The sequence below is a fragment of the Pleurodeles waltl genome, chromosome 10 (assembly GCF_031143425.1).
Source record: "Pleurodeles waltl isolate 20211129_DDA chromosome 10, aPleWal1.hap1.20221129, whole genome shotgun sequence".
In the NCBI taxonomy this organism is placed as follows: Eukaryota; Metazoa; Chordata; class Amphibia; order Caudata; family Salamandridae; genus Pleurodeles; species Pleurodeles waltl.
In genome coordinates, this window is record NC_090449.1 from 1,039,252,954 (window position 1) to 1,039,278,666 (window position 25,713).

Below are 25,713 nucleotides of genomic sequence, written 5' to 3' on the forward strand. Positions count from 1 at the left end.
TTTTGACTTTGGAGCTCTTTAACAACTACGGTGTGCATCTTCTAGCAGCTGGACATTTCCTTTTTGCGTTGTTCCCAACAACTAACTTTGAGTAGCACAGGATACGGTAATCTTATTTTATTAGTATTTCATTATTTCATACATGCAGCGAAATGTAAAACCCTGTGATGAGTTTCAGTCCGTCCTCGCTGCTCACAGATGATTACACAGTCCTCTCTCACTGCTTAAAACACCATGCACTAATTACGTGCAACATTAAACTTTAAGTGACCCATCATTAAAAGTCTCAAACAACGTCGTAGATGGTTCAGATGGAACAAAGCTTTATATCCTCTTAAAGGCAGGCCATTAGAAGTAGGCCTATTCTATTTTTAGGAGGAGGTCTATTCTATTCTTAGGAGGCCTATTTTTATGATGGAATTTTCTTGGGATTTTCTAATCCATCTTCGAAATTTCCGGATCTCATTCAGAATCCATCCTGATATGCTCACATAATGCTTCTGGAGGGTAGTTACATCTTATGGGATGGCAGATTACAGGGAACGATGGAAGGTCTCAGGCCTTTTTGCAACAAGCCGCTTGCCAAACTATGGGCTGACTGGACCATCAAATGCTACAAACCGGCCTGGTCGAAATGGATGAGTTGGTGCCTGGAAAGGGACTTAGATACCTTGGGGGAAGACTGTTCACATTCTGAATTGTCTATAATGGCTTCCAAAGGCCTGTTTGAAGGTCTGTGAACACAATTTTGTTGGTCATTTCTGTAGGACCTATTCCCATCAAGGGTCAACAAGTGTGAGGGATGATCTCCTGGTTGGGAAATTGTTGAAGGGCATCCGCCTTTCTCTTCCAACAGGACTATAACACTCCTCCCTTTGGGATGTTAACAAGGTGCTAAAACGTCTTCTCTCATGGTGGAGCAATAAGTACCTCTCCAGAAAAGAGCTGTTAGGGAAACTGGCACTGTTTTTATACTTCGTTTCCTGCAGTCAGAGCTCTGGATGTAACAGGTAGAGTTGTTACAAACAATGGGGTTACCGTTCATATTTGCATAAGACCAAAATTAATTTCCAATTTAGTGTCATATCCTCCCTTTGAGGAGACACTGAAATTGTGTGTAGTGAGATGTGTCACGACATATGAGAGCATGACAAGGGATACTCGTCCCCCGAGAGAACATCATTTACCTACAGCCATTCATAAGCCCCACAAGATGGTTTCTAGCAAAACAGGTATGAAAGGATTCAAGTTTGTTCAATGAAAGGCATGGTTACCTCTTGGGAACAGATTCACAGTGTTTCTCTGAAAGAGATTCGCAAATCTGGGACTGGGGCTTCTCAGCACAGATTTTTTAATCATCATTTGCAAGGGTTATTGTCAGATAATGACAGTCAATTCAAGGGTTTTGAATTCGGCTAAAACTTGAAGTATATCTTTGTTTTGTTATCATAATGATTGTGATATTTCATGCCTTTTCAGTCATTAACTATGCATTAAAATGTTGTGTGTTGCAGTTATTGACTCCAGTTGGAATTCTGTTGACGCCTCTTATCTTTGTTATACCTCATTAATTAAGGACTATGACAATGGGCGTAGTGGGAATGACTCAGTTATTTCATCTAATATTCCTTATTATTAGTCCTACTTAGCCCAGTCATTAGACCTAGCCCTAGCCCTCCCATAGTATCTTGGTCTTCAAAAGGTGCCTGGTCATGACAAGAGGGTACTAGGAATGACAGCCTTCTAATCGCACCAGTTGTGGTGGGCGGGGCTGTGACTGACAGCGTTCCTTGTATCTTTCTGGTCTCTAAAAATGGAATCCATTGCATGAAGTAATGACTAGGAAGAGGATGAGTAGGGATGAGGTCATACCCTTGATTTATTTTTCATAATTCATGGATCTGACATAATTTCCATACATTATGGATTTCATCCTATGGACAGCCTAGTCTTTGACACCAACTAATTAGTCTTGAAGCGTAAGAGTATTTAGAGGACAGTAATAGACCACAGTGCTGACTTTCAACGTTACCCTTTGTCAGGAGCTTCTTCATGAAAGGTGAACAAAAACTTTAACATTCCAAATGCAAGCAGGGTTTATTGAAAACTGTACTCTACAGATGCTAGCTTCAAATCCCTTTTCTGCAAAAGACGGAATCATCTTTGTGGCACAGAAATCCATGTTTACATTTAAACCCCACCATTTGAAAATTTTCTTTTCAGTACAGATAACCAAACTGTCCAGTCATATATTCACTTAATTATTTAAATGAAACATTATGTTTGAAAATAAGCTTTTTTCTTAGTAAAATTGCAATAAATTAAATATGTACCATAAAAATATATAAAAGCCAACATGTGTTCTATGGTCCAATAAAAACGCTTTGGAGTTCAGGTGGGACCTGCAGCGTACTTTTGGCCTTATGTTCATTATATCACCAGAAGCTCTCAGCTGTGTTATTGGATCATGAGTGCAACAGTTTCTTAAAAAATGTTTGTTGTTAAGTAGCTTCTTAAATATATTGTTGTTTGGGTAGAGATTCTGAATCCACCTTTTTCTCAAGAAATCCTTGCGACGTAGGTCGATGAACCTGGTAGGGATCAAGGTGTAACTAATTTGTTTAAACAAAACAAAAACACACACACACAATTTTCCTTTCTGCGTGAAATTGTTAGGGCCTTGTGGGAACTCGGTCAAAGTTCATATCAATACTGTGACCTCACTCCGCCATGGCCGAGCAATGCAAATCTTTACAATTTCTGCAATTCCTAACACAACCTCTTTAAGTATTTAGAAGAACAAAATGGTATTTTTTTAGTGCATACTATGGAATGTCTGATGAATAACAAACACATAGCACATTTTACAGAATGCTGAGAGAAATGAGACACCAAACACAGCCATTAGCAGACACAACTAGATACTTCAAATGTGCCCACACTATTTCCTAAATAACACAGCTATTAATATTTCTAAAATGATGACCCGATGTTCTTGTTTCAGTAAAACAGAACCTGGCATTGGTTACAGGAGTCCCTTCTCCTGAGGTCCATTTGAACTATGTTGCATTTCATTTCTGCTGCTGTTTTGATATAAGTTTCTTAGGAGAGAGTGAAATGGTCTCATATTGAAGGACAGATATTTACAACACAGTCGTGCCAGGATTTTACACTATCTGGGACAACATCCTCCATTTCATTTCTCCTATTGTGAGACAGTTCAATTCTGATGCACACATTGGGCTTCTAATTGCGTTGTTGAATGCCAGCCTGGCTCGAGTATTGAATAACTCTGAGGTTTTCTTTTCTTTTGGAAAGTTAGTGGAGGGGTGTTATTCTTTGGGGGCTACTAATATGTTTTGGGCTGAAGGGAGTGCTAAGCAGGAGTTTCGTTCTAGACCATTTGTACTATTTTGGAGTTATGGAAGACATTCGATTTTCTGCCTTACAAAAACAGGCAGTCTAGTGACACCTGCTAGGGGATCTCTAAGGGGGAGTCTGTTAAACTGCTCATCTGTGACAGGGTATCTGTGTCTGCACACTTTCTTTGGGATGTTTGTGTTTACAGCACTTTTTTAACCAACAATGTTGTTGATGTGTTTTGCACACATCAGTGACCTGTAGAAAAGAAATGCATCTATTCTTCTTTTCATTTTTTACATCATTTGACTTGTTTGCTATGTATGTATTTAATTGTTCTCCATTTCTACTTACTATGTTCCGGTGTGGGCTGGTCCTCTCTCTGGTCTCCCATTTTGGCAGTGGTATCTGTACCCGTAGCCTGTAACCGCTTTCCAGGATGAATAAGGTTGGGCTCTTTGTTGTCTTTTATGGGTGTTCCTAGGGCAGTGAAGATGTACAGTTATGGTTTGGTGTCTAGTTATTGTTTGGTGCATTTAATACTTAGCAATTTACATACAAGTGTGAAAAGTGTCAGTGTGTTTGTTTTCAGTGTGAACGACTCTTGCTCATATCTCGCAAACTCCACTGCCTTGTACTTGCCTTTCCCGTTTTATCCTGTTCCTTTGTAGGTAATACCGATCTTCATGTGTATTGGCTAAAATCAGTTTTATTTTAACCTGAATATTTAACTTCCTTCTTTCGTAGGGTTGTTAATTTTCTGTTATTATGATCCTGGTTGTAGGAGGTACTTATAAAGGTCATTAAAAATGGGGTGTTAAAAGGCATGCTTGTATGTTTACATGGTTAACTAGTTTTTTTGTCTGTATTTGGACTCTGGCAACTCTTCTCTCACATTAGTTAATACTAACCATAGTCTCAAAATCAAAATAAACATTTTAGTACAGAGAAACAGCACGTACTGTAGCAGTGTATGTGAATGACATATCCTTTTACTCACTACGCACTCACAACAAGGATGGGTGAACTGTAGATTTGAATGGAGTTTAGACTCAAACAAGTGTTAATATCTCATAGGACATAATGGGATCGGTGGCAGGGCGCAAATGACAGAGGAACACAAGAATAGGAACATGCACACAAAAAACAAAAAACTATAATGCACAGTCTTGGCCTTGGAGTCAAAATGTGAGGTGGAAATACAAAAACGTGAGTGCAAACCAACAACACTATGCATAAAAAACTAATTCTCAATCTCCTGTGGACCACATCCAATTTTCTCAATCACAGCTGGCCCACATACAATACTGCTACAGTCTCCTGCTCCGCTTTATATTCAGAAGCAGGGTTGCCAGCAGAGGTCCTCAATGACTCTTCCATTGTGGGGGAGGGAGAAAGGATGGGTGCATTAAGGTGGGCTATTATTGCATTCTAGGATGGCATGAGGTATGTGATCTCCATTTGCTGGTCAGTGAGGGTTGCATGTGCCACATTTAGTGGAGAGTAGAGCTAAGCATCCCTAATGGCCTTCTTTGAAGGTCAGAAATTGACTTGGGAATGCCAGAAAGACTACTTAAAACAGCTTGCACTAGATCCTGCTAGCACCATCATTGCTTCTGTCCCTTCCTGGTTTACTACAACTGGAGGGGTGAGATGTATATGGAAGGTACTGGGACAATGAAAGCTCAAGGTTGTTTCCTACAATGTGATGTGTAGGCTGATAGGATGACAGGAAAGACAGTGGATGAAGAGGGTCAAGACTGTCCTCCCCAACTGTGGTCTGCAAGCCCCATGTGAATCCCCTTTCTCCTCCTCCTCCTCCTCTTCTTCCCTATCAAGTTTTCCAAAACCTCCATTTGCTCACCCACTTTTCCAGTTTCTAGGGAGCCATCTGCACCGTCACAAATTAACTTCCTGGCAGGCACACTGCTCCTCCTCGTCCTTCTCCTCCAATGCTGTTGCCTTTCCCAAGGATTAGTATCTCTGCAAGACGGACAGTGATACGGCTGGCGCCCCGCTCTTACTTCCTGCAAAAAACCACAAACATGATGAGGCATGTCATTTTAACACAGACTTCGTGTTAATATGCATATGGGGCAGTGCAACAACCTCCTCACTTAGAACCAAGCATGCATCATAAGCAATGTGGTCTGTATACACAGCAGCTGGCATCTAGTCCGATTGTGTTACACAAGTCACATTTAGTGATGCAAACTCTGGAACATTTGGCATGTTTTATGTGGGTGTCCATAACCTAAACTAGTGAGCTTTAGTAGCACATAGTACTGGCATCCCTGGGATTAAGTCACCAGTTAGCTCTATGAAAACTATCCTAATGTGAAACCGGATATCTGAATGTCCATTTACTTCGTCATTTTAGTATTCAAGATAAGGTGTAATGTAAATGGGTCGTCTATCACTTGGGACAAATCTTATGCATTTCCAAATGTCTACATATTGTAATTGTTCATAAACACACTCATCTGAAGTATGGGCTTCCACTAATAGGAAGAGCTGTCCTTGATTGACATAAACCAGACATGTATGGCATGGGATCGCACCCGATACATTGCATGTCACCACCCACATCCAGGTCATGCCAACTGGAACTGGTTCTGATACAAAGATGCATTGGCACCAGAATAGGACTGTGCACAGCTGTGTGTCCACACAATGCACCTTAGTGCATGGTGTCTGGTAGTCACACACGATTATGCCATTCACCATGCTCTGTCAGATATACTGATTCCTGAAGGACATTAAGGTGAGGTGCTTCTGGGAGATCATACCATTGCAGTCACTGGACACACACATTTTTTGCAGGATGCAAAAGTTGTTAAGGCTTTTATGTTCATAAGACGTGCGTCATGTGAGAGGATGAACATATCATCAAGGACGTTCATGGCCTTCTAATGGCAATGACTTGAGAGGTAAGCAGTCACCATATAGGCTGTCCACATATGTAGGAGGCTGGACTGGCTTGTAGTGAGTACCAAGGGGTACTTGCACCTTGCACCAGGCCCAGTTATCCCTTATTAGTGTATAGGGTGTCTAGCAGCTTAGGCTGATAGATAATGGTAGCTTAGCAGAGCAGCTTAGGCTGAACTAGGAGACGTGTGAAGCTACTACAGTACCACTTAGTGTCATATACACAATATCATAAGAAAACACAATACACAGTTATACTAAAAATAAAGGTACTTTATTTTTATGACAATATGCAATATGAAATATACACAAGATATATATACACAATAGCAAAAATATGCAGTATAGTCTTAGAAAACAGTGCAAACAATGTATAGTTACAATAGGATGCAATAGGGAAACATAGGGATAGGGGCAACACAAACCATATACTCCAGAAGTGGAATGCGAACCACGAATGGACCCCAAACCTATGTGACCTTGTAGAGGGTCGCTGGGACTATTAGAAAATAGTGAGAGTTAGAAAAATAACCCTCCCCAAGACCCTGAAAAGTGAGTGCAAAGTGCACTAAAGTTCCCCTAAGGACAAAATAGTTGTGTTAGAGGGAAAATGCAAGGAAAACACAAATCAGCAATGCAACAACGATGGATTCCTGACTGAGGGTACCTGTGGAACAAGGGGACCAAGTCCAAAAGTCACAAGCAACTCGGAGATGGGCAGATGCCCAAGAAATGCCAGCGGTTGGTGCAAAGAAGCTCTTACTAGGCTGAAGAACTGTGAATACTGCAGGAACGACAAGGGCTAGAGACTTCCCCTTTGGAGGATGGATCCCCCACGCCTTGGAGAGTCGTGCAGAAGTGTTTTCCCGCCGGATGGACGCCAACAAGCCTTGCTACACGCAAATCGTGCGTTTGGCGTTTTTGGACGCTGCTGGGGCCCAGGAGGGACCAGGAGGTAGCAAATTGGACCTGCAGAGAGAGGGGACGTCGAGCAAGACAAAGAGCCCTCACTGAAGCAGGTAGCACCCGGAGAAGTGCCAGAAACAGGCACTACGAGGATGCGTGAAACGGTGCTCGCCGAAGTTGCACAAAGGAGTCCCACGTCGCCAGAGACCAACTTAGAAAGTCGTGCAATGCAGGTTAGAGTGCCGTGGACCCAGGCTTGGCTGTGCACAAAGGATTTCCGCCGGAAGTGCACAGGGGCCGGAGTAGCTTGCAAAGTCGCGGTTCCCAGCAATGCAGCCCAGCGAGGTGAGGCAAGGACTTACCTCCACCAAACTTGGGCTGAAGAGTCACTGGACTGTGGGGGTCACTTGGACGGTGTCGCTGGATTCGAGGGACCTCGCTCGTCGTGCTGAGAGGAGACCCAAGGGACCGGTAATGCAGCTTTTTGGTGCCTGCGGTTGCAGGGGGAAGATTCCGTCGACCCACGGGAGATTTCTTCGGAGCTTCTGGTGCAGAGAGGAGGCAGACTACCCCCACAGCATGCACAAGCAGGAAAACAGTCGAGAAGGCGGCAGGATCAGCGTTACAGAGTTGCAGTAGTCGTCTTTGCTACTATGTTGCAGGTTTGCAGGCTTCCAGCGCGGTCAGCGGTCGATTCCTTATCAGAAGGTGAAGAGGGAGATGCAGAGGAACTCGGCTGAGCTCATGCATTCGTTATCTAAAGTTTCCCCAGAGACAGAGACCCTAAATAGCCAGAAAAGAGGGTTTGGCTACCTAGGAGAGAGGAAAGGCTACTAACACCTGAAGGAGCCTATCACAAGGAGTCTCTGACGTCACCTGGTGGCACTGGCCACTCAGAGCAGTCCAGTGTGCCAGCAGCACCTCTGTTTCCAAGATGGCAGAGGTCTGGAGCACACTGGAGGAGCTCTGGACACCTCCCAGGGGAGGTGCAGGTCAGGGGAGTGGTCACTCCCCTTTCCTTTGTCCAGTTTCGCGCCAGAGCAGGGGCTAAGGGGTCCCTGAACCAGTGTAGACTGGCTTATGCAGAATTGGGCACATCTGTGCCCAACAAATCATTTCCAGAGGCTGGGGGAGGCTACTCCTCCCCTGCCTTCACACCATTTTCCAAAGGGAGAGGGTGTCACACCCTCTCTCAGAGGAAGTTCTTTGTTCTGCCATCCTGGGCCAGGCCTGGCTGGACCCCAGGAGGGCAGCTGCCTGTCTGAGGGGTTGGCAGCAGCAGCAGCTGCAGTGAAACCCCAGGAAGGGTAGTCTGGCAGTACCAGGGTCTGTGCTACAGACCACTGGGATCATGGAATTGTACCAACAATGCCAGGATGGCATAGAGGGGGCAATTCCATGATCATAGACATGTTACATGGCCATATTCGGAGTTACCATGGTGAAGCTACATATAGGTAGTGACCTATATGTAGTGCACGCGTGTAATGGTGTCCCCGCACTCACAAAGTTCAGTGAATTGGCTCTGAACAATGTGGGGGCACCTTGGCTAGTGCCAGGGTGCCCTCACACTAAGTAACTTTGCACCTAACCTTTACCAGGTAAAGGTTAGACATATAGGTGACTTATAAGTTACTTAAGTGCAGTGTAAAATGGCTGTGAAATAACGTGGACGTTATTTCACTCAGGCTGCAGTGGCAGGCCTGTGTAAGAATTGTCAGAGCTCCCTATGGGTGGCAAAAGAAATGCTGCAGCCCATAGGGATCTCCTGGAACCCCAATACCCTGGGTACCTCAGTACCATATACTAGGGAATTATAAGGGTGTTCCAGTAAGCCAATGTAAATTGGTAAAATTGGTCACTAGCCTGTTAGTGACAATTTAGAAAGAAATGAGAGAGCATAACCACTGAGGTTCTGATTAGCAGAGCCTCAGTGAGACAGTTAGTCACTACACAGGTAACACATTCAGGCACACTTATGAGCACTGGGGCCCTGGGTTACCAGGGTCCCAGTGACACATACAACTAAAACAACATATATACAGTGAAAAATGGGGGTAACATGCCAGGCAAGATGGTACTTTCCTACAACATAGACATAAAGGAAAAAGTAAAGAGTTTATATTTAAGAAGGTCGTGATTAATCTCTTCCATCCTGAAGAAGCACAGTGTGTCCTCCAGGTCATAGCTAGACACCTATGTAATTACATAAGGCGCTTCTATAGGTTAGGCACACTTGCACATGTTCTTTATTCATACTCACACCCTTTTTCATTCTCACTAAACCTAGAGGTCTTTCTGACCTTTACAGCTCAACCAATTTCCAATGTATGCTGGGAGGACTGCATCTCAGCCACCCTCAAACCCCACGTGGCGCTACCAATCATGTAAAGTTGGCAGATCAAGTTCATACGACTGCCTTTTAAAGGCCCACTTTAAGAAGCACAACCTCAACAGGTTGGGTGTGATATCTATGATCGCCACACTGCTATGATCCTCAAACAAACTACAAGCATATCTATCTGGACTCCGTCCTGACCATCGTCACCTCTGTTTGCAGCCAAGGATTCGAGGCTAGAGACCTGCAGTCCTAGAACACCCTGACAAAACAATGACGCTCAACACCTTTAGAAGTCGAATGACTGCTTTGACCAAATGCATTTGATTATCAGTTCACTCTCTCTGATTTCTCTCACTCTCCTGTGGTATATCTTTCCCTCTCACTTTTGCTCTAGTGCACTATAGTTGTACTCAAGTGATTACACACCATAAGCACAGCATGAACCATAAACCTATGCATGAGGGAGTAGTTGTGTGAATATTAGGATGGTGGCGTTTATGCTAAAAGGAGTTTAACCTGTAATAGGTTTTATGGAATTCTGGCACAGAGAGTAAATATAATGGGGTGAATGAAAGTGCATATCCAATATAAAGGGAAAATAAGGGGAAAACGGTGATAGAAGTAAATTCAATAGTGTGTGTGGCATTTCACAATGTATGAGGCAGTGCGTGCCACACACCTGATATTCAATGTTTTCTATTTCCATCAGTTCTTCATGCAGTTCCAGCTCAGTCACGATCATTAAGAGCAGCACATATTGCCTTTGCCTTGATAACCAGAGTGTGTCCTCCAAGCGCTTTAGGCACTCACTTGCCTTGTACTTATGGACACCCAACTGTGTAGCTCTGGGAAGCAACAACAATGGCATCCTCAGTTTCCCATTGGTGTCCAGCTTCTCATTTGGTTCTCCGCACTTGGCAAGGATCTTCACTTCAACAAACGATGCTCTTGGATATGAAGATGGGGGCTCGTCACACCTATTGATTTCTATGTGGTCTCACCACAATTTTTGTTTTCATGGGACTAGATGTACAGGCATAGTTTGGCTCTGGGTGGTACGAAACAGCTAAGCAGTTCCGAGTGCATGTGCTCTGACACTAAAATTTGTGGAAAGACTGGCTAGACCCTGTTGGCAAACTGAACTTTTAAGTAAGGTCACAGAAACACGGCACATGAAATGCATTAGCAGCATAAAAGCGAAATGCCACATGTAGATTGCAGTGTACAGTATATGTAAAGTCACTCAGGTTGGTGGTTTACAAGTATAACTTTAGGGCTATTCTTGCAGCCCGGAGTTGCTGTGATTAAATCCCCAACAGGGCCAGGTCAAAATAAACTGTTTTTGATATGCTAAAAAAGTCTAACTTTAAATTTAGTTAAATCAACTATAAACAGAGAATTGGAGCCCAAACGGTAAGGGTACAGTGTTCAAGGGCCTAATTTAGACTTGGGTGTCCTTGCAGTAACAAGATACAAAAGCACTCTTTCATTGGGTAAGATATTTTTCTATGGCATAATCCTACTTGTGAATAGCTCTTATTTTTATTGGTTGGTTCATGAAATAGCACAAAAATCATACATGTAGAATTGCAATATGTATCAAAGTGTCAGTGAAAAACATACATTTTTGTTAGATATGCAAAAAAACTGATGTTGCTAAAGCTTTCTTTCTTTCATGAAATCATTGAAAATAATTCATTCTTAGTTCTGCCAGGCTCTCCCTTTACTGGCCGCAATCATTCAGTCTTTGGTGACTTAGGAAACAAATTGGTAGAAGAGAGCAGGAAGCATATCCTGCAGCAGTACGGCAGGGAGGTGGTACATACAGGCCAGCAACCATTAGTTAATTTGGAATGTGTAGAGGAGGGTGAACATGAATTGCAAATGGTATCTCAACGAACAGGGTGATATCTTGAGGGTTGAGTTGGTTATAGGAAACAGAGCTCTAGACGACACTGCAGTTTGGGCCATAACCCAGAACAGGGGGCCTATAACTCAGACCAGGGCCTTTAACAACTGCTATAGCCCTTAGCAGCAGGCTACATAAACTGAAGTAAAGCAATTCTGAAAAACACTGGCTTTATTACTAAATTCTCCAGTTCAAACATAGTCTTCATGTTTCTGTCCACACGCCATGCCCTACTGTATAAGCAAATGCTACGTGAACACGCTTCCAAGTACACAGAGGGACATACAAATTAATCTAAAGAAAATTAGCAAAGACTGTTTTGTGCTATGAACTAAAAAGAAAATCTGGCTCGAAAAGCAGCTGCTATCTGTGGCAGGATGGATACATCATTCAACTGATAGGAGCCCAGTGTAACGCACAACCTCTCAACATTAACAATTAGAAGAGAGAGACACATTGGGCCAGAAAGGTGGGCAGCCGTATCGGCTTCCTTGATGAAAAACTCAAAATGGAAAAGGATGGCATAAAACATATAACTCACTATGCTGAAAGGGGCAATGTTGTCCACCTTCTAAAAGTGTACTTTTGGGTGCAAGGTGACCCTCGTCTTTCAGTGAAGGAAAAGCCGGTAAATGATACACCTTCTCTCCCTTGCCCTCCCAAAGCCAATGCAGGTAAATGGTGCACCTTCTCCTCCTCCCCTTAGGAAGTCCATGTCTTGTCACATGCACGTCAAAGTATCTTTATAGGAGAGCAATGGTAGCATGTGACGAGCCCCTCCCCACCGGTGACAGGTTGAGAACTATGTGAAACCTTCTAATCTTTCACTCTGCCAACACTTTTTTCAGGGAGAGACGTATATGGTGATATGCGCTTTCAGAGCTCGAATGTTCTGATCCACACGGTGAAGTTCATATACATCAAGCAGCAGTGTATACTGTGTTCTTTTACTATGGTGTGAGGGGCTTCTTTTAAGCCATAGCTAACTTCTAAGTCAACAATAGTTAACAGCTGAGTGCACTTGTGGCTGAAGTAAACAGAGGCCACCAGTAGGGAGTAATGGCCCACTCTAAAGGTCTGCAACCTTTGAAATTAAGACTTCCAACTACCCAGATCAGTAACCATCTTTTACTATGGTGTGAGGGACTTCTTTTAAGCCATAGCTACCTTCTCAGTCAACAATAGGTAACAGCTCACTGCACTACTAGCTGAAGTAAACCGAGGCCACCAGTGGGGAGTCATGGCCCATTCCAAAGGTATGCAACCTTTGAAACCAAGACTTGCAACCACCCATATCACTAGCCATCTTTATAAGCTTTCTTCCCAGGCTTCTGCAGTGGTGGGATAGGCCAGTACCAAGTGGGCATAAAGGTATATTGGGGGGGGGGGTGTTATATTGCAAGACAGTTCCGCCACCCGGAGCAGGGAGTCATTATTGCCAGATTCAAACAGTATAGTAGTTCAAACTTGGGTAACGATGCTGGGCAATTCAAAAGATCTGGCAGGTGGGGAAAGTGGGCTGCTTGCACTGGTCAGACCCCAGAACCAGTAAGATATAGTCTCTCACATTCAACAGGATGAAGACCATCTGAAGAGGAACCCTCATTAGGTGCTGTACTTACAGTGCCATGCCACAGGACACCAGTCACACAGCACAGGGTCTCCTAGTCACATAACACACGCAAAATCCCAACATGCACTCGCAGCGAGTTGGTAGGAGGAGTGAATATCTACAGGATTGTTTGGCACAATACATAATTTACCTACAGGACCAGCAGGCTTCCTCCTAGCCACAGCAACGGGTAAAAAGAATCACTGCCTCCAACCATCAATCAGTCTTCCATTGCCTGGTAAGGTGGTACTTACCACCCTCCAATATGGCTGGATGCACGCTCCGGGTGGATCTACAGCTCAAGAGAGGAGCAGTACAGCAGGCTGCTTCACTCCTACAGTCAAGCAAGTGCTTCTAAAAGCACAGGTGGAGGAAAGCTGCGTGCACAGGAGGTACTAATATGTCCAGATCTGTGACATCAGCAGGGACCGGCTCACAAGGAAGTGCTTACTCTTCTTCTTGCTGGGTTTGAAGAGAAACTTCAAGGCTAAGGCTGCATCCTTCCATTTATGTGAATTATCAACTAATAGGAAATAACCGATTACATCATACAGAACAGCCATATATGTGCCAGTTTAAAAATATTCCTATCAGGAATGAATAGTATCTTTTTTACTAGATAAGAAAAACTTTTAACGCTAACTCCCAAAGAGAGGGAGTAAACTACTCCAACCTCAAACCCTTACCGGGAGAACTGTGTATTCTCCGTCCAATAAAGGTGGCCGTTTGGGAGCAACAAAAACATGCAGAGCAACCTCATTGTGCTCAAAGGTACTGAGGCTATCAGGGGTACGGTGACCACCTAATGCCATGCAATTACAGACACTACTTCCAGTCCTGGGCTTTCAGTCTATAAATGATTAGTTTGGGGTATGTTGGTCGAATTAGTACAATGGAAACAAATAAAGACTAAAACTCCCACAATGCATCAAATGGTCACATGAAATCGCGTGACTGGAAGGCGTGTTTATGATGACAGGGCATTAGGTGCTCATACTAATAGGAGTAAATGGTGGCCAGAGAAGGCCAGAAACCATAGGAATACGGAGGTAGGTCGCAACTTCCATAGGAGTGTGAGGAATTTCATCACTAAAGCGCTGGACAACCATGAGTTATAAAAGGAAACCCTGCTACTGGCATGATCTGGCAGCCCTGCCGAGTCCATATTATCCCAGTTCATGCCCAGATAAAGGCCAATGTCTTCTCGAGTGTTGGCTTCCATCTGTGTACAGCTTGAGCTACCTGCTAACTGCCAGTGTGGCACATAATTGCCCTTTTGGCAAAAGAAATGTAAAAAATTAGGCAAAATAGAAAAACTGGAGACAACGGGGTGAGCGGCATTAGGAGCAGCCACACAATGGGCAGAGCGGATGCCCCTGCTGTGTGTGCCAGCTATCAAACTCAACGATTAAATCAATGCACCACATTAAGAGAGAAAAATTCAAACAGTTATTTTTCTACTCCTCAGCTCTCTAAACCTGTGAAATATTAGGATAGCAAATGCTCTTATTTCACTACGAAGCCTCTGTTAAAGTAACAGAACACTAATGGCTAGGCACCTGATATAATTTAATATTAGCTGTTCGAAATATCAGCACAAATAATTGTGCAAAGACTATAGACATAACACTGCTACAGCTGATGTTTCACCTTCTGAGATGGATCTCACCTGGACAGCGTTCAGAACATTAACAGTAAAGAAACTTCACAAATTCATCTACCTCGGCATCAAAAGAAATGCATGAGAATTTGTGATCTGCATTAACTCTCTTCACATCCGCTCAAATTAAGATGAAATTCAAGGATGACAACACCAGGGAAAATTTCCAGAGCTCAGAGCTTCTCACCACTCTATCATCACCTCCAAGTCAATTTTCACCTTTTTCTCTGAGCTGAATTTGTTATCTTACATTTCGCTGTAGGGCTCATGTGTTCTTAAAACGTGGCAGCGCCGGATTAGGAGCGCGCTGGCACGGAGTGCCTACAGAGAGAGCGGGGTGCTCTGGTGCCTGCAAATCTGAACCAACTAATCCAGAGAAATTAGAAAAAATTTCCTACATCGTCTATAACAATTATTTTATTATTAGAAATTAGCCTAAAAGAGCTCTTGCTATTTGAGAAAACATGAACATTAAATATACTTATCCTCTCCCCTTCTTTCATCAGAAGATCTGCCAGAAGACTTTGTGACCTAGTTGTGCGGTTGTAGGGTCCTTACTGCATATTCTTATTGCCACAGGAACAAAATGACACGCAAGTACTAAGTATTAGTTTGTGGAGGACACCAAGAACCAGAGGCACGCGCTAATGTTGCATCAGAGGTTCTGTGTCATCCAGCCCTCTGCATCTTGATAATGGACCAGAGCCTGAGAGGCTGGTAAGAGCTTTCTCGGGTGGATTAAAAAATCTTAATGATGTAACTGTTAAGATGCTGGCCACGGTTAACATAGGTGCAGAGGTAGCAGAAAGAAATCTGGGATATGCATCTAATTTACTGCAGCCGGCCTGGTGTGGGTGACTTCACCCCTCTACCCCCAAGAAATCCTGCACGGTTACCTCCCTCGAAGGTGGTAACAAAGAGGAAGTAGTGATTGTGAATATGACAAAACATAACTCATATTTGTTAAGCGCTTTTCCCCTGAAGGGCATCTTGGCGCTGAATAACAGATGTTTATTGTTACCCAACTCAATGCTACTCATAACATGGTTGGGGGACCTTCTGGGGGTTCCGGAAGATGCAGCAGTGATGTAGTGCAGAGGGCCATGGCAGAGTGGGGCACCACCTTTAGGAAACAAACAGAATGCGCCCACCAGTACATGTTGGGTGAATGACAACAGAAAAACACGAAGAGAGACTTCAGGGACAGCTCAGGTGGACACTTTAGGACGGGTATATGGAATTGGGTTTGGAGTTGGAAGTATAAGTTGGAAATCTTATTAAGACACACTGGTCAATGGAGAAGAAAAAAACAGCTGGGGAATAATTTAAAATAAACTGGGAAATAATCTAAAATAAACAGAAAAAAACAAAGGCTGTGAAAAACAACATGATTACTAAACAGGGAAACAATATTCTGTATTTACTTTTGTTTGGAAGCACTGCACTAAGGAGACACTAAACTCTGGGAATCCCTGCTAGGGAGGTGCTATAGTAAATTCCGTATGCTGCAGTCACTACAGAGAACTGTGTACTCGATGTAAACAGTCTTGCTATCAAATGCCAGTGCACAGTAGTGTTTTGAGTATGCTCTTCATAAAAATATCAATAAAAAGAGTTGGGAAAAAATTGTCTTCCTACCATACAGAAAAAAGTAAATGCTTACATTTCACACCGCACACAATATGGCAATAGTGGAAAAAACATATTATCTATTCTAGCACAAAGCTAGCTGGGGCGAAAGAATGGAGTACATTCAGCGGCCTGTGAGCCTTGAAGGTAGAGGCAGTGTGCTCATGATGGACAACTGTTAGCAGTGAGATGAAGTTGTGAAATACCTTGAGGGCTCCCTAGACTGAGGCTGCGCATCTGCGAACTAATGGAGAACTCCTGTGAAAAGGTGGGTCTTATGTTATGAAGTGCTACCGAAAGGAAGACATTAATCACTAAAACCACACAGGTCAACATTGATCCGCGTTGTTGGTGATAAATGTCAGGTTGCCCTTAAATAGCCGGGGGATTGGTTGTAAAGCAGAATGGGTTTAGATGAGATCAGGAGCACATAAACAACAATGACACAAATACTTAGAGGGTAAAGAATGATGTTCAGAGTAAAGAACAATGTGAAGTTGGAAAATGTGATATAAAGAGATTTTATTATATATATATATATATATACATACACACACACATATATACATATATCACAATGAGAGGAAGTACACACAAGTTCCTAAATCGCATTCCTCTACAGCCCACACAAGCATTTGCAATGCAACAGGTCTCGCATTTGCATGATTTAGAGCTATTGGCGCTGTAAATGCATAACTGGACTTTTCTTACCACATAAATTGGTCAACTCTGCTGCATAATTTGGTCGTCTCTGCCACATAATTCCAGTGACCCAACATATAACTAAAGCACTTATATTTACCTACTTCCTGTATCTGAACCAAAAAGGGAAAATATTGCCATTATTTATTATATTGTATTATCTTGACTGTAATGCTCAGAACAGCCCTGAGAGGGCACCACAATAAAAACAGCATTTGTAAGAAACATGGTCATGTAACCATATAGTTGCCCCCTAGAAAGCATAACCACATGAAAACAGAATGGCAGAACATAATGTAGTGTACACATTTTCAGGCCTACTAGAATAATATTACAAACAAGGCCCTTGAAACATAAACTATTCCCAGCTGTAAACTGTACTGAACGTTTTGGTGGCAGACCCATTGTCCCAGGACCACCACACGGTGAGTTATGGGCAAAAATGGGTTGTAAAAGAAATGCCCTTCAAAGCATTATGGGAAGAGTTTTCAAGTGCAGCAAATATTGTAGTATCTTGCTTGTAATGCCCAGAACAGCTCCTAGAGGATACCACCATAAAAATAGCATTTGGAAGAAACACAGTCATGTAACCATATACTCAGACCCTAGAGGGCATAAACACATGAAAAGAGAATGGCAGAAAGTAATGAAGTAACCATATATTTAGCCCTTAGAGGGCATAGTATCTTACACATTTTCAGACCTAGCAGGCCTACTGCAATAAAATCACAAATAAAAAACACAAACACAACTACTCCTAGCCATAAAACAAAAGTTCCAGCCATGAGAGCTTAAAAAGACACTGAATGGTGGGAGAGGATACTATTTTGGGGTCCTCACCAAACTAGTGTGAGGACCCAGAGATGGCATAGACAGAAAGAGCGTCATGCTGAACGTTCTGGTGCCGTTCCCGGTCCAATTGTCCCAAAATCACCACAAGGTAATTTATGGGCAAAAATGTTTTGTCAAAGAAATGCCAGGCAAAGCATTATGGGGCAAGTTTCCGAGTGCAGCAAATATTTTAGTTTCTTGACTGTAATGTTCAGAACAGCTCCTAGAAGACACCACAATAAAAATAGCATTTGGAAAAAACATAGTCCGCCCCTAAAATGCATAACCACATGAAAAGAGAATGGCTGATAATAATCATGTGTAACCATATATTTAGCCCCTAGAGGGCATAGTACCTTACACATTTTCAGACCTAGCAGACCTACTGCAATAATATTACAAACAAGGCCCTTAAAATAAAAAATAAAATTAAAAAAAAAAAAAACAGGCGTAAAACAAAAGTTCAAGCCATGAGAGCTTAAAAAGTTACTATTTTGGAGTCCCCCCAAATGTAGTGTGAGGACCCAGAGATGGCCTAGACAGAAAAAGCATGTCACACTGAATGGTTTGGTGGTATTCCCACTGTCGTAGGACCAACAGAGGCTGAGTTATGTGCATAAATGTTTTCTAAAATAAATGCCCTTCAAAGCACTATAGAACGAGTTTCCCGAGTGCAGTGAATACTGTAGTATCGTTTCTCCCTCTGTGCCGGGACAGCCTCATTGAGGATTTCTGTATTTTTCTATTTACAATTTGGCAAGTTTGTATTTTTTTCAACTACTAAACTTGTAGGTAAGTGGTACTTATGTAAAGAGCTCATTTGATCAAGTTAGCGCTATATGAAACTTCAAATAAATAAATAAAGAACTCCCCCCAACCCAGCTTGCAGCCTTTGGGCACAGATACCACAAAGAAACAGCGGCATGCCTAAAAACAAGGAAGAACAGACATACCGCCACAAGCGCAAAGGCAAAAAGTAGAGCGCCACACTAAGGTATCGTGCAATAATCCATGTAACAGGGTCAGTCTCAAAGGCGGTTACAAACATAAACTCCACTGTCTTAGACTGTACTTTGGACAAGCTTATACCTGGGTCATGAGCCACATAACAAATCAGAACGATGGAGGAGACCACCCAAGCGCTGTGGAGGCTTTGCGAGACTACATTCAAGGTGCAATCAGTACTTGTAAGATTCCTTTATATTATATTTTACGTTTATGGTTCAAGAACAATACATTGTGTAGCACTGACACACTTACTATTAGAAGTAGGCATGATACTGCAGCAGTTTTTCACCTCGACCCTGAGGGTCCTTTCATATAAATTCGAACTACTTTTGATAGGGGAAGGTAAGTGAAGAAAACCCAAAATTAGCAGATTTAAGTGTAATACCTGTGATTCCGGTTTTAGTGAAGAAGCATCTGGAAAGCACTAGCTAAGGAAAAAAAGCACTGGAAAAGCCAATAGTTCGTCATAATGTGAGTTCTAAGCTACTGGCTTTGCCAATGATTGGTTGTAAAGTATTGTTTAAAATAAAGTAAAACGAAAGACATTTCAAAACAGTGGAGGGAAAGTAAAAGTATTTAGGGTTTTCAAAACTGCACACTGAATTCAATATTAAGGACTCTTAAATAAAGAAACCGAACCGTCTTTAAAAACGATTAAAGAAGTTTCGGAATTTAAAGAAAACACTTGCTGGTGCCTGATTTACTTCCCACAGCACTCAGAACTTGAACAAATGTTCCAGCCATTTCCGCAATAACAATATCCAAATGAGCAGATTTATGGAGCTCCAGGAGAAGAAACATTTCCCTTTCAGTCATGTAAGTAACATCTTCTGCCTATGACACCAGATGAGTGAGTAAACAGCTGGCCTCTCCCCGAGCACCACAAATGCCTTTGTATGCCAAGGCTTGCACTTTCCTGCAGTACGTGGGATGTGAGACATAAATACAGCAAGCAATGGGAAAGGCAATGGGTCTCCCTTAGCTGTATATACAAATTACAGCAATGGCATTGCAAGTGTTTGTTTACACTAGTCTTCTATGTCTACAAAGATCAACGTTATATCTTCCACATTTCTGCTGCTGTTCTTTTACTACAACGTGGCACTGAAATGACGCAAACGTTGTTTTAACGTGGTTCTGATTTCTTAGATGCAATGGTGTTTTCAGAGCAGGACGAATGACAAATCTACCAATGAGAAAACTCAAAATCTCCAGTGGGCTGGATCGAAGACAGAAAGGGAGGAAAGCAACAAATAAGAGCAAGGCAACTGAGACCGACATGAAACCCATCCAACCTTCAGCACAGATTGGCTCTGTGGAGTATAATATGAAATGCAGTTTCTGACAGACAACCAGAGCTGCCTGTAGCGAGAGCGCAATATCAACCCTTAAAGTCTTTTCTTTAGTAATATTTGTCGAAAAATACCTGTTGTTGTGCTTTTACACGCAAGCTGGGAGGGGTGGGGAGAAACAAAGCGTAGGACTGGTATGTAAGGTGGAAATCAGTACAGTGAGAGAGGGCAAAAAAAAAAAAAACTCAGGCACTCTCATAGAGTGAAATGAAAAAGAACAACAGCAGCTAGAGGATACAAATCATCCAAACCAAAAAGAAGGTAGGGAGGAGAAATTCACAAAAAGAGGAAGGAAAGCCTTCCAACAAAAAAACAAGAAAATGAGCAACAAGAGAGCCAACCAATGATATGCAACTGGCTGGCACAAGACCCCCTATAAGTTTTTAGTACGGTCCACAACATGTCCTTCGATAACAGAGAGCGAAAAGCGGTCTCTAGAAAAGGGCTAAAAATTACAGAGAGATTATCTTTTACAAATATCCAGCTGCAGTGTCATCCTTCCTAAAGTATGAAGACAAAATGGACAATTTAGCACCATGCCCTTTACGATCAAGGACTTTGCAATCTACTAGAACACTTGTTGAGGAAATGTTAATACCCTTGCAACATGAGGGGTTGGGATGGGGGAAATGGAGATTTTGTTTGTCCATTCTTTTGTTTACCTGTTGTGTAAACATTTCATGTTGTTGCTGTTTTTTTTTTTTTTAATAAAATAAAAGTGAGTATTTAGTTAACCTCCAACCAATGGTTTACTTTCCAATTTTGGCACAGCAATGAACCTTCTACAAGGTGTATTTTGTGACCTTTTCAGGGGAGTAAATCAAAATTTCTAAATAAGAAAAATGTTTACAAAAATATACCAATGAGATGGATGGAAAGAATTTTGATTGGAAAATCCAACAAGAGTTAATATGAAGCAAAACATTTTTGCAAAAAGTGAAAGTTCCTTTAAGCAGATCAACAGAACCAAAAACAGCAAATTCTAGGAGCAACAAATTAGACATTTTCAATTCTATACTTAATATCATACCACACTACATGTCACACCAGGGGACGGAAAACTACAAGTTGCTTACCTTCAGCAATGCCATTTTTGGTGGACACCTTACCTAACCGCAGATGATGAAACTTTAGAAGAAATCCAGGTGCAGTAATGGATGCTTAGAACTTTTCCAGCACTGCTACGGGTAGGTGATGTTGTGTAGCTCGTGGGTGACAGAGCACAGCCATGTGTAAGTGCCACCCCAGGGCATCAACATGAGTTCCTTGTAGCATTCTTCATCTGCCCTCTCAGACCGGAGCAATAAATAAATTGTGAGACAGTGTGCTGATTCCCAACTTCACACGTTTTTTTTTTTTTTTTTTAGATGTCAAGGGGTCAAACTAAAGAACGGGGAGGTGGGAGAGCAATGATGCATTTGCAGTTAAACAGACTATCCACCAGAAATAACTTTACCAAAGTTAGGAAACTTCTGATGGATACACCCAACCACAGATTTCTCTCCCGTAGAATAGAAACTATAACAGCACCTTACAAAGTTGAAGGGTCAGGGATTTAGATTCAGAACCAAGTCCTGCACGATCGAGTGAGCAATGTGCACTTCCCGCCATCTGTAACTATCAAGGCAACAGTTTTCTGTGACCGTATGTACCAAAGTCCAAGTCTCACCCTGGCAGGTGTGTATAACATTCAGTCTTTGCCCCCATGGCTGTCATAGAGGCCTTGGCTCTAGTGGAATGAGACTGCAGGACCCCAGGGAGCTGTTTCATGGCCAGCACTTAGAGTTTAATACAGAGGACTATCCACTATAAAAGGTATCTGGTTTGCACGACCTTCCCCTTTCTTTGACCCACATGAAAATACCACCAAGAGCTGACCATCTACACAATGGTCTTTTGCAAGTCAATGTAAAAGCCCAGAGAACTCGATGGAGCCTCTCCTCTTCTTCGAGGTGTGAGGTAGGGGGGAAAAAACCACTGGCAAAATAATTCATTGGCCAATGTGGAAAGAATCATTGCCTTCAGTAGGAAAGCTTCCATAGTCTTCACTACCAATGTATAAAAAGTGATGGATGGAATGCTTGAATTAAACTTGTTATTTTGCACAACTTCACCTCTGTTTGGACCAAGCTATATGCAAATCAGTCTTAACCCTGCTCCTGTCAGAAAAGTACAGCCCAAACTGCCAAGCCAGGTCCTCCCTGAACCGGAACACAAGCAACACAGGACTGGTTTTCCCCATAGTTATGGGCTCATCAGCCGGGTACAGCTTGGTTCCAGTGACACAGTGTGCGCTGGAAACACGTGTGGGCATACCCCTCCCACTTAGGGCAAAACGCTAAACTATACAAAGAAGTGATGGATGGATTGTTTGAATTAATCTCAGCAATTGGTAATTACTCCGTGTCGCATCCCAATCCACCTCAGTTTGGACCCAGCTATTTGCAGATCAGTCTTAACTCTGCTCTAATCAGAACAGTCCATCCCAAACTACCAGCTTGTCTGGAAAGAAGCAAATGTAAGGCAGGTGTACCAAAAGCCCATGTAGTTCACACACCCAAAGTGCAAACGTGATCACAACAAGGAAGACTGTTTTCAGCATTAAAAGACGTGGAGAACAGCTATCCATCGGCTCAAAAAACATACACATGAGAAATGTCAAGACCGAGCTCATATTCTACTGAGGTCTGGAGGAAATGTGTCAAGCAATTCATAAAACACATCACAACTGGTCACTTAAACGAAGATGGTCGGTCAGGTAAACACAGAGAGGCTAAAAGGGCCAAAAGATAACCTTCCACTGTACCCACACATCTAGTTAGGCCTTGCTAGACTAACGGGAAAAAGAAACAAAAGAACATGTAGAAGTTTGGCTTTTAAGGAGATTAGTGTTTCGCCACCACCCTGACAAACTGTCCACACTTTCCAGTGTAGATCAACTTTGTGCAAGGCCACAAGGGTGAGATTAACTACCTTAGTCAGAAATTGACAAACACATTCAGTTTCCACTGCTCAATCGACACACACTGATATGTAGGTTGTGGACACTGATGCAGGACCGCGCCCTGCTGCTGAGATAGTACATCCTTCCAAAGTGGAATCCTGATTGGAGGACAGAAACTAGTGCTCAGGAGCTTTGAATACCACACTCTTGTAGGCTAGTCTTAATGAAAATGATTTGAGCCCTGTCTGTCATGATGTTCCTCAGAACAAGAGGAAGGAGATGTAGCAGTGGAAAGCCATATAGGAGTCCTTCCTCCTATTCCATTTCCTAATGTGTGCCTTGGTGGAAACATTAATGTGCAGAATTGTGGACATGTGCCTTTGACAGTGACAAACTAATCTAGCCCCACTGATCAAAGACACCCTGCACCACCCTCAGGGCTCCTTGGCATGAAGATGCCATACATCATCTGCCAGCAACACCAACAGGTATTGCCTTAGCTTGATTACACTAATCTTCAATGTCAATCAAGATCGATGCTGTGTCTTACACATTTTGGCTGTAGTTATTTTGTGACCATTAAGTGGCACTGTAAAGTAGGTGATCAGTTTGTTTGCTCTGGCATTCAGTGAGCCCAGGAGGTGGTTGGCGACCAGAAAGATGTTCTGCTGGTCCAGCCTCCTTCAGAGGCATAGCATGTACTGAAACAGGATCAATGACATCACTCCACCCTGCTTATAGCAGAACCAGACAGGGGTCATGTTGTCGGTGAAGACCTGCACCAGCCACTCTTTGATGGATGGCACAAAGGCTTTCAGTGCCAGACAGACCACCTAAAGTGCCAAAAGTTTGATACTGAACCAGATCTCCACCAGAGAGGTCTCAGATCTCCACCTCTCCCAGATGACCTTCCAATCTCAGCAGCAAAGACTCAGACACCACTGTGAACTCTGGGTAGGGAAGAGAGAGTGGCCTACTGCAGGTCAGTTTGGCATCTGACAGACACCACTGCAGAACCTGTACAGTCTGCTGCGGGATTTTAATGGAGTCAGAGACAGCCCTGATGACATGCTCACTGGGATCAGAAGGTCCATTTAAGGGCCTGCATGTGCCACCTGGTATTTGAGATGAGGAGGATACCTGAGGCCAAGAAGCCTCACAGACATCCTCACTAAAACCAGCACTGATCCTGAAACATTGATGATATATCCAGAGTGTCCCAAACTTACTGGGATAGAGACAGTGCCACCATGCACACAATTTCCCTAATCAATGGAATCCTTTGCACTGGGCTTAGGTGGGCCCTCAGCTCACTGATGGTAAATCCTAACATTGTCAGGAATTAGTCTGACTGATTGCAGTGAGCCGCCTTTAGCAGCCAATTGTAGGGCTATACATACTCCCAACTCTGAAAATGGGCAGCAATCCCTGCCATTACTTTCATGAATATCTGAGAGGCAGAGAGGTAAGGCAGAAGGGAAGTAGAGTAAAAGTGTTCCTGAACTACCTTAAACCACCAGTGACGGCTGCAGGAAGGTTATGTGAAAATATGCATCCTTGAAGTCTACGCTCTCCATGTAGTCCCCTGCATCCAGAGCTGAGAAGATCTGAGCCAGAATGAGCATTTTGAACTTGACCTATTCCAAAAAAACATTAAATGAGTGGAGGCTTTAACAGGCCAGAGGCTTCTTCCCTTCTTTGAAACGAGGAAGTAACACAAAAGCATCCTTCACCCTCCTGAGTCGGGTACCCTCTTGATGGCACCTTCAGGCAACAGATGGTGGATGTCCTATATAACGATAGCGCAGTGCTCCTCCAAGAATTGCTCCGGTGCAGGAGAAATGTAGGGTGGGGTGAAAAGAAAGGGCAGGTCACAGCTATTTTAAACAGCCTGTTGGTCCTACCTGCCCGGCATGATCGATTTCCAGCTGGGGAGACAATGCTGTATTCTGCTGCCTACCAGCTAGCAACCTTGTAGGGCAAACTGAAGTGGTTTGACGGCCACTGGGGCACAGAAAGAAGAATTTGAGGACTGCAACCTCTGCTTATCTGAACAGTATCTACTGGTGTTGTGGTAGCAATACTGAAAGGACTGGGTCAGCTGCTGCTGTACAGGTTAGGAGGGCTGGCGTTGTCTGAAAGCCACTACCCTAAAAGAGCCTCTGAATTTTCTGTACTGGTCGGGACAGTTTTTAGCTGTGTCAAAGGCCCCAGAGAACATGCTGTGGAGCAAGGGTCCTTGAATCGTTCCAGCACCGAATCAGCTTTTTCTCTGGAAAGCCTAGAGCCATGAAGGGCATGCTCATTAGTGATACCTGTATATCCCCCAGAAACCCCAGTTGAACTCTTAGAGGTCTGCCTTTTGAGCACAACACATGCTCAAATAGCTCTGCTGGTACAGTCTTTAGATATCCAGGCCAGCCAGAGGACATACTTGGCTGCTTTCTGACCATCATGTATCGTTTGGGTCAAACAGACAGTGAGGTCCTCTGGGATGACGTGTAAATGTTGCTGGTAATATCCCATAATGC

The 25,713-nt window shown here is 43.1% G+C and overlaps 1 protein-coding gene across 4 annotated transcripts in view; it reads right to left on the reverse strand.

Annotated features, from left to right (window-relative positions):
• Positions 1-25,713, reverse strand: part of CMC1 (C-X9-C motif containing 1) — a 159,684-nt gene that overhangs the window by 118,669 nt on the left and 15,302 nt on the right. For 3 of the 4 annotated variants that reach the window (XM_069212010.1, XM_069212011.1, XM_069212012.1), the window contains exons 2-3: positions 5,225-5,387; positions 3,715-3,840 (exon numbers count right to left, since the gene is read on the reverse strand). In XM_069212010.1, coding sequence (XP_069068111.1) covers positions 3,715-3,754 — 40 coding nt within the window. In that variant the 5' untranslated portion in view covers positions 3,755-3,840; positions 5,225-5,387. The remainder of the gene's footprint in view (positions 1-3,714; positions 3,841-5,224; positions 5,388-25,713) is intronic. The other variant, XM_069212013.1, reaches the window with a different exon arrangement.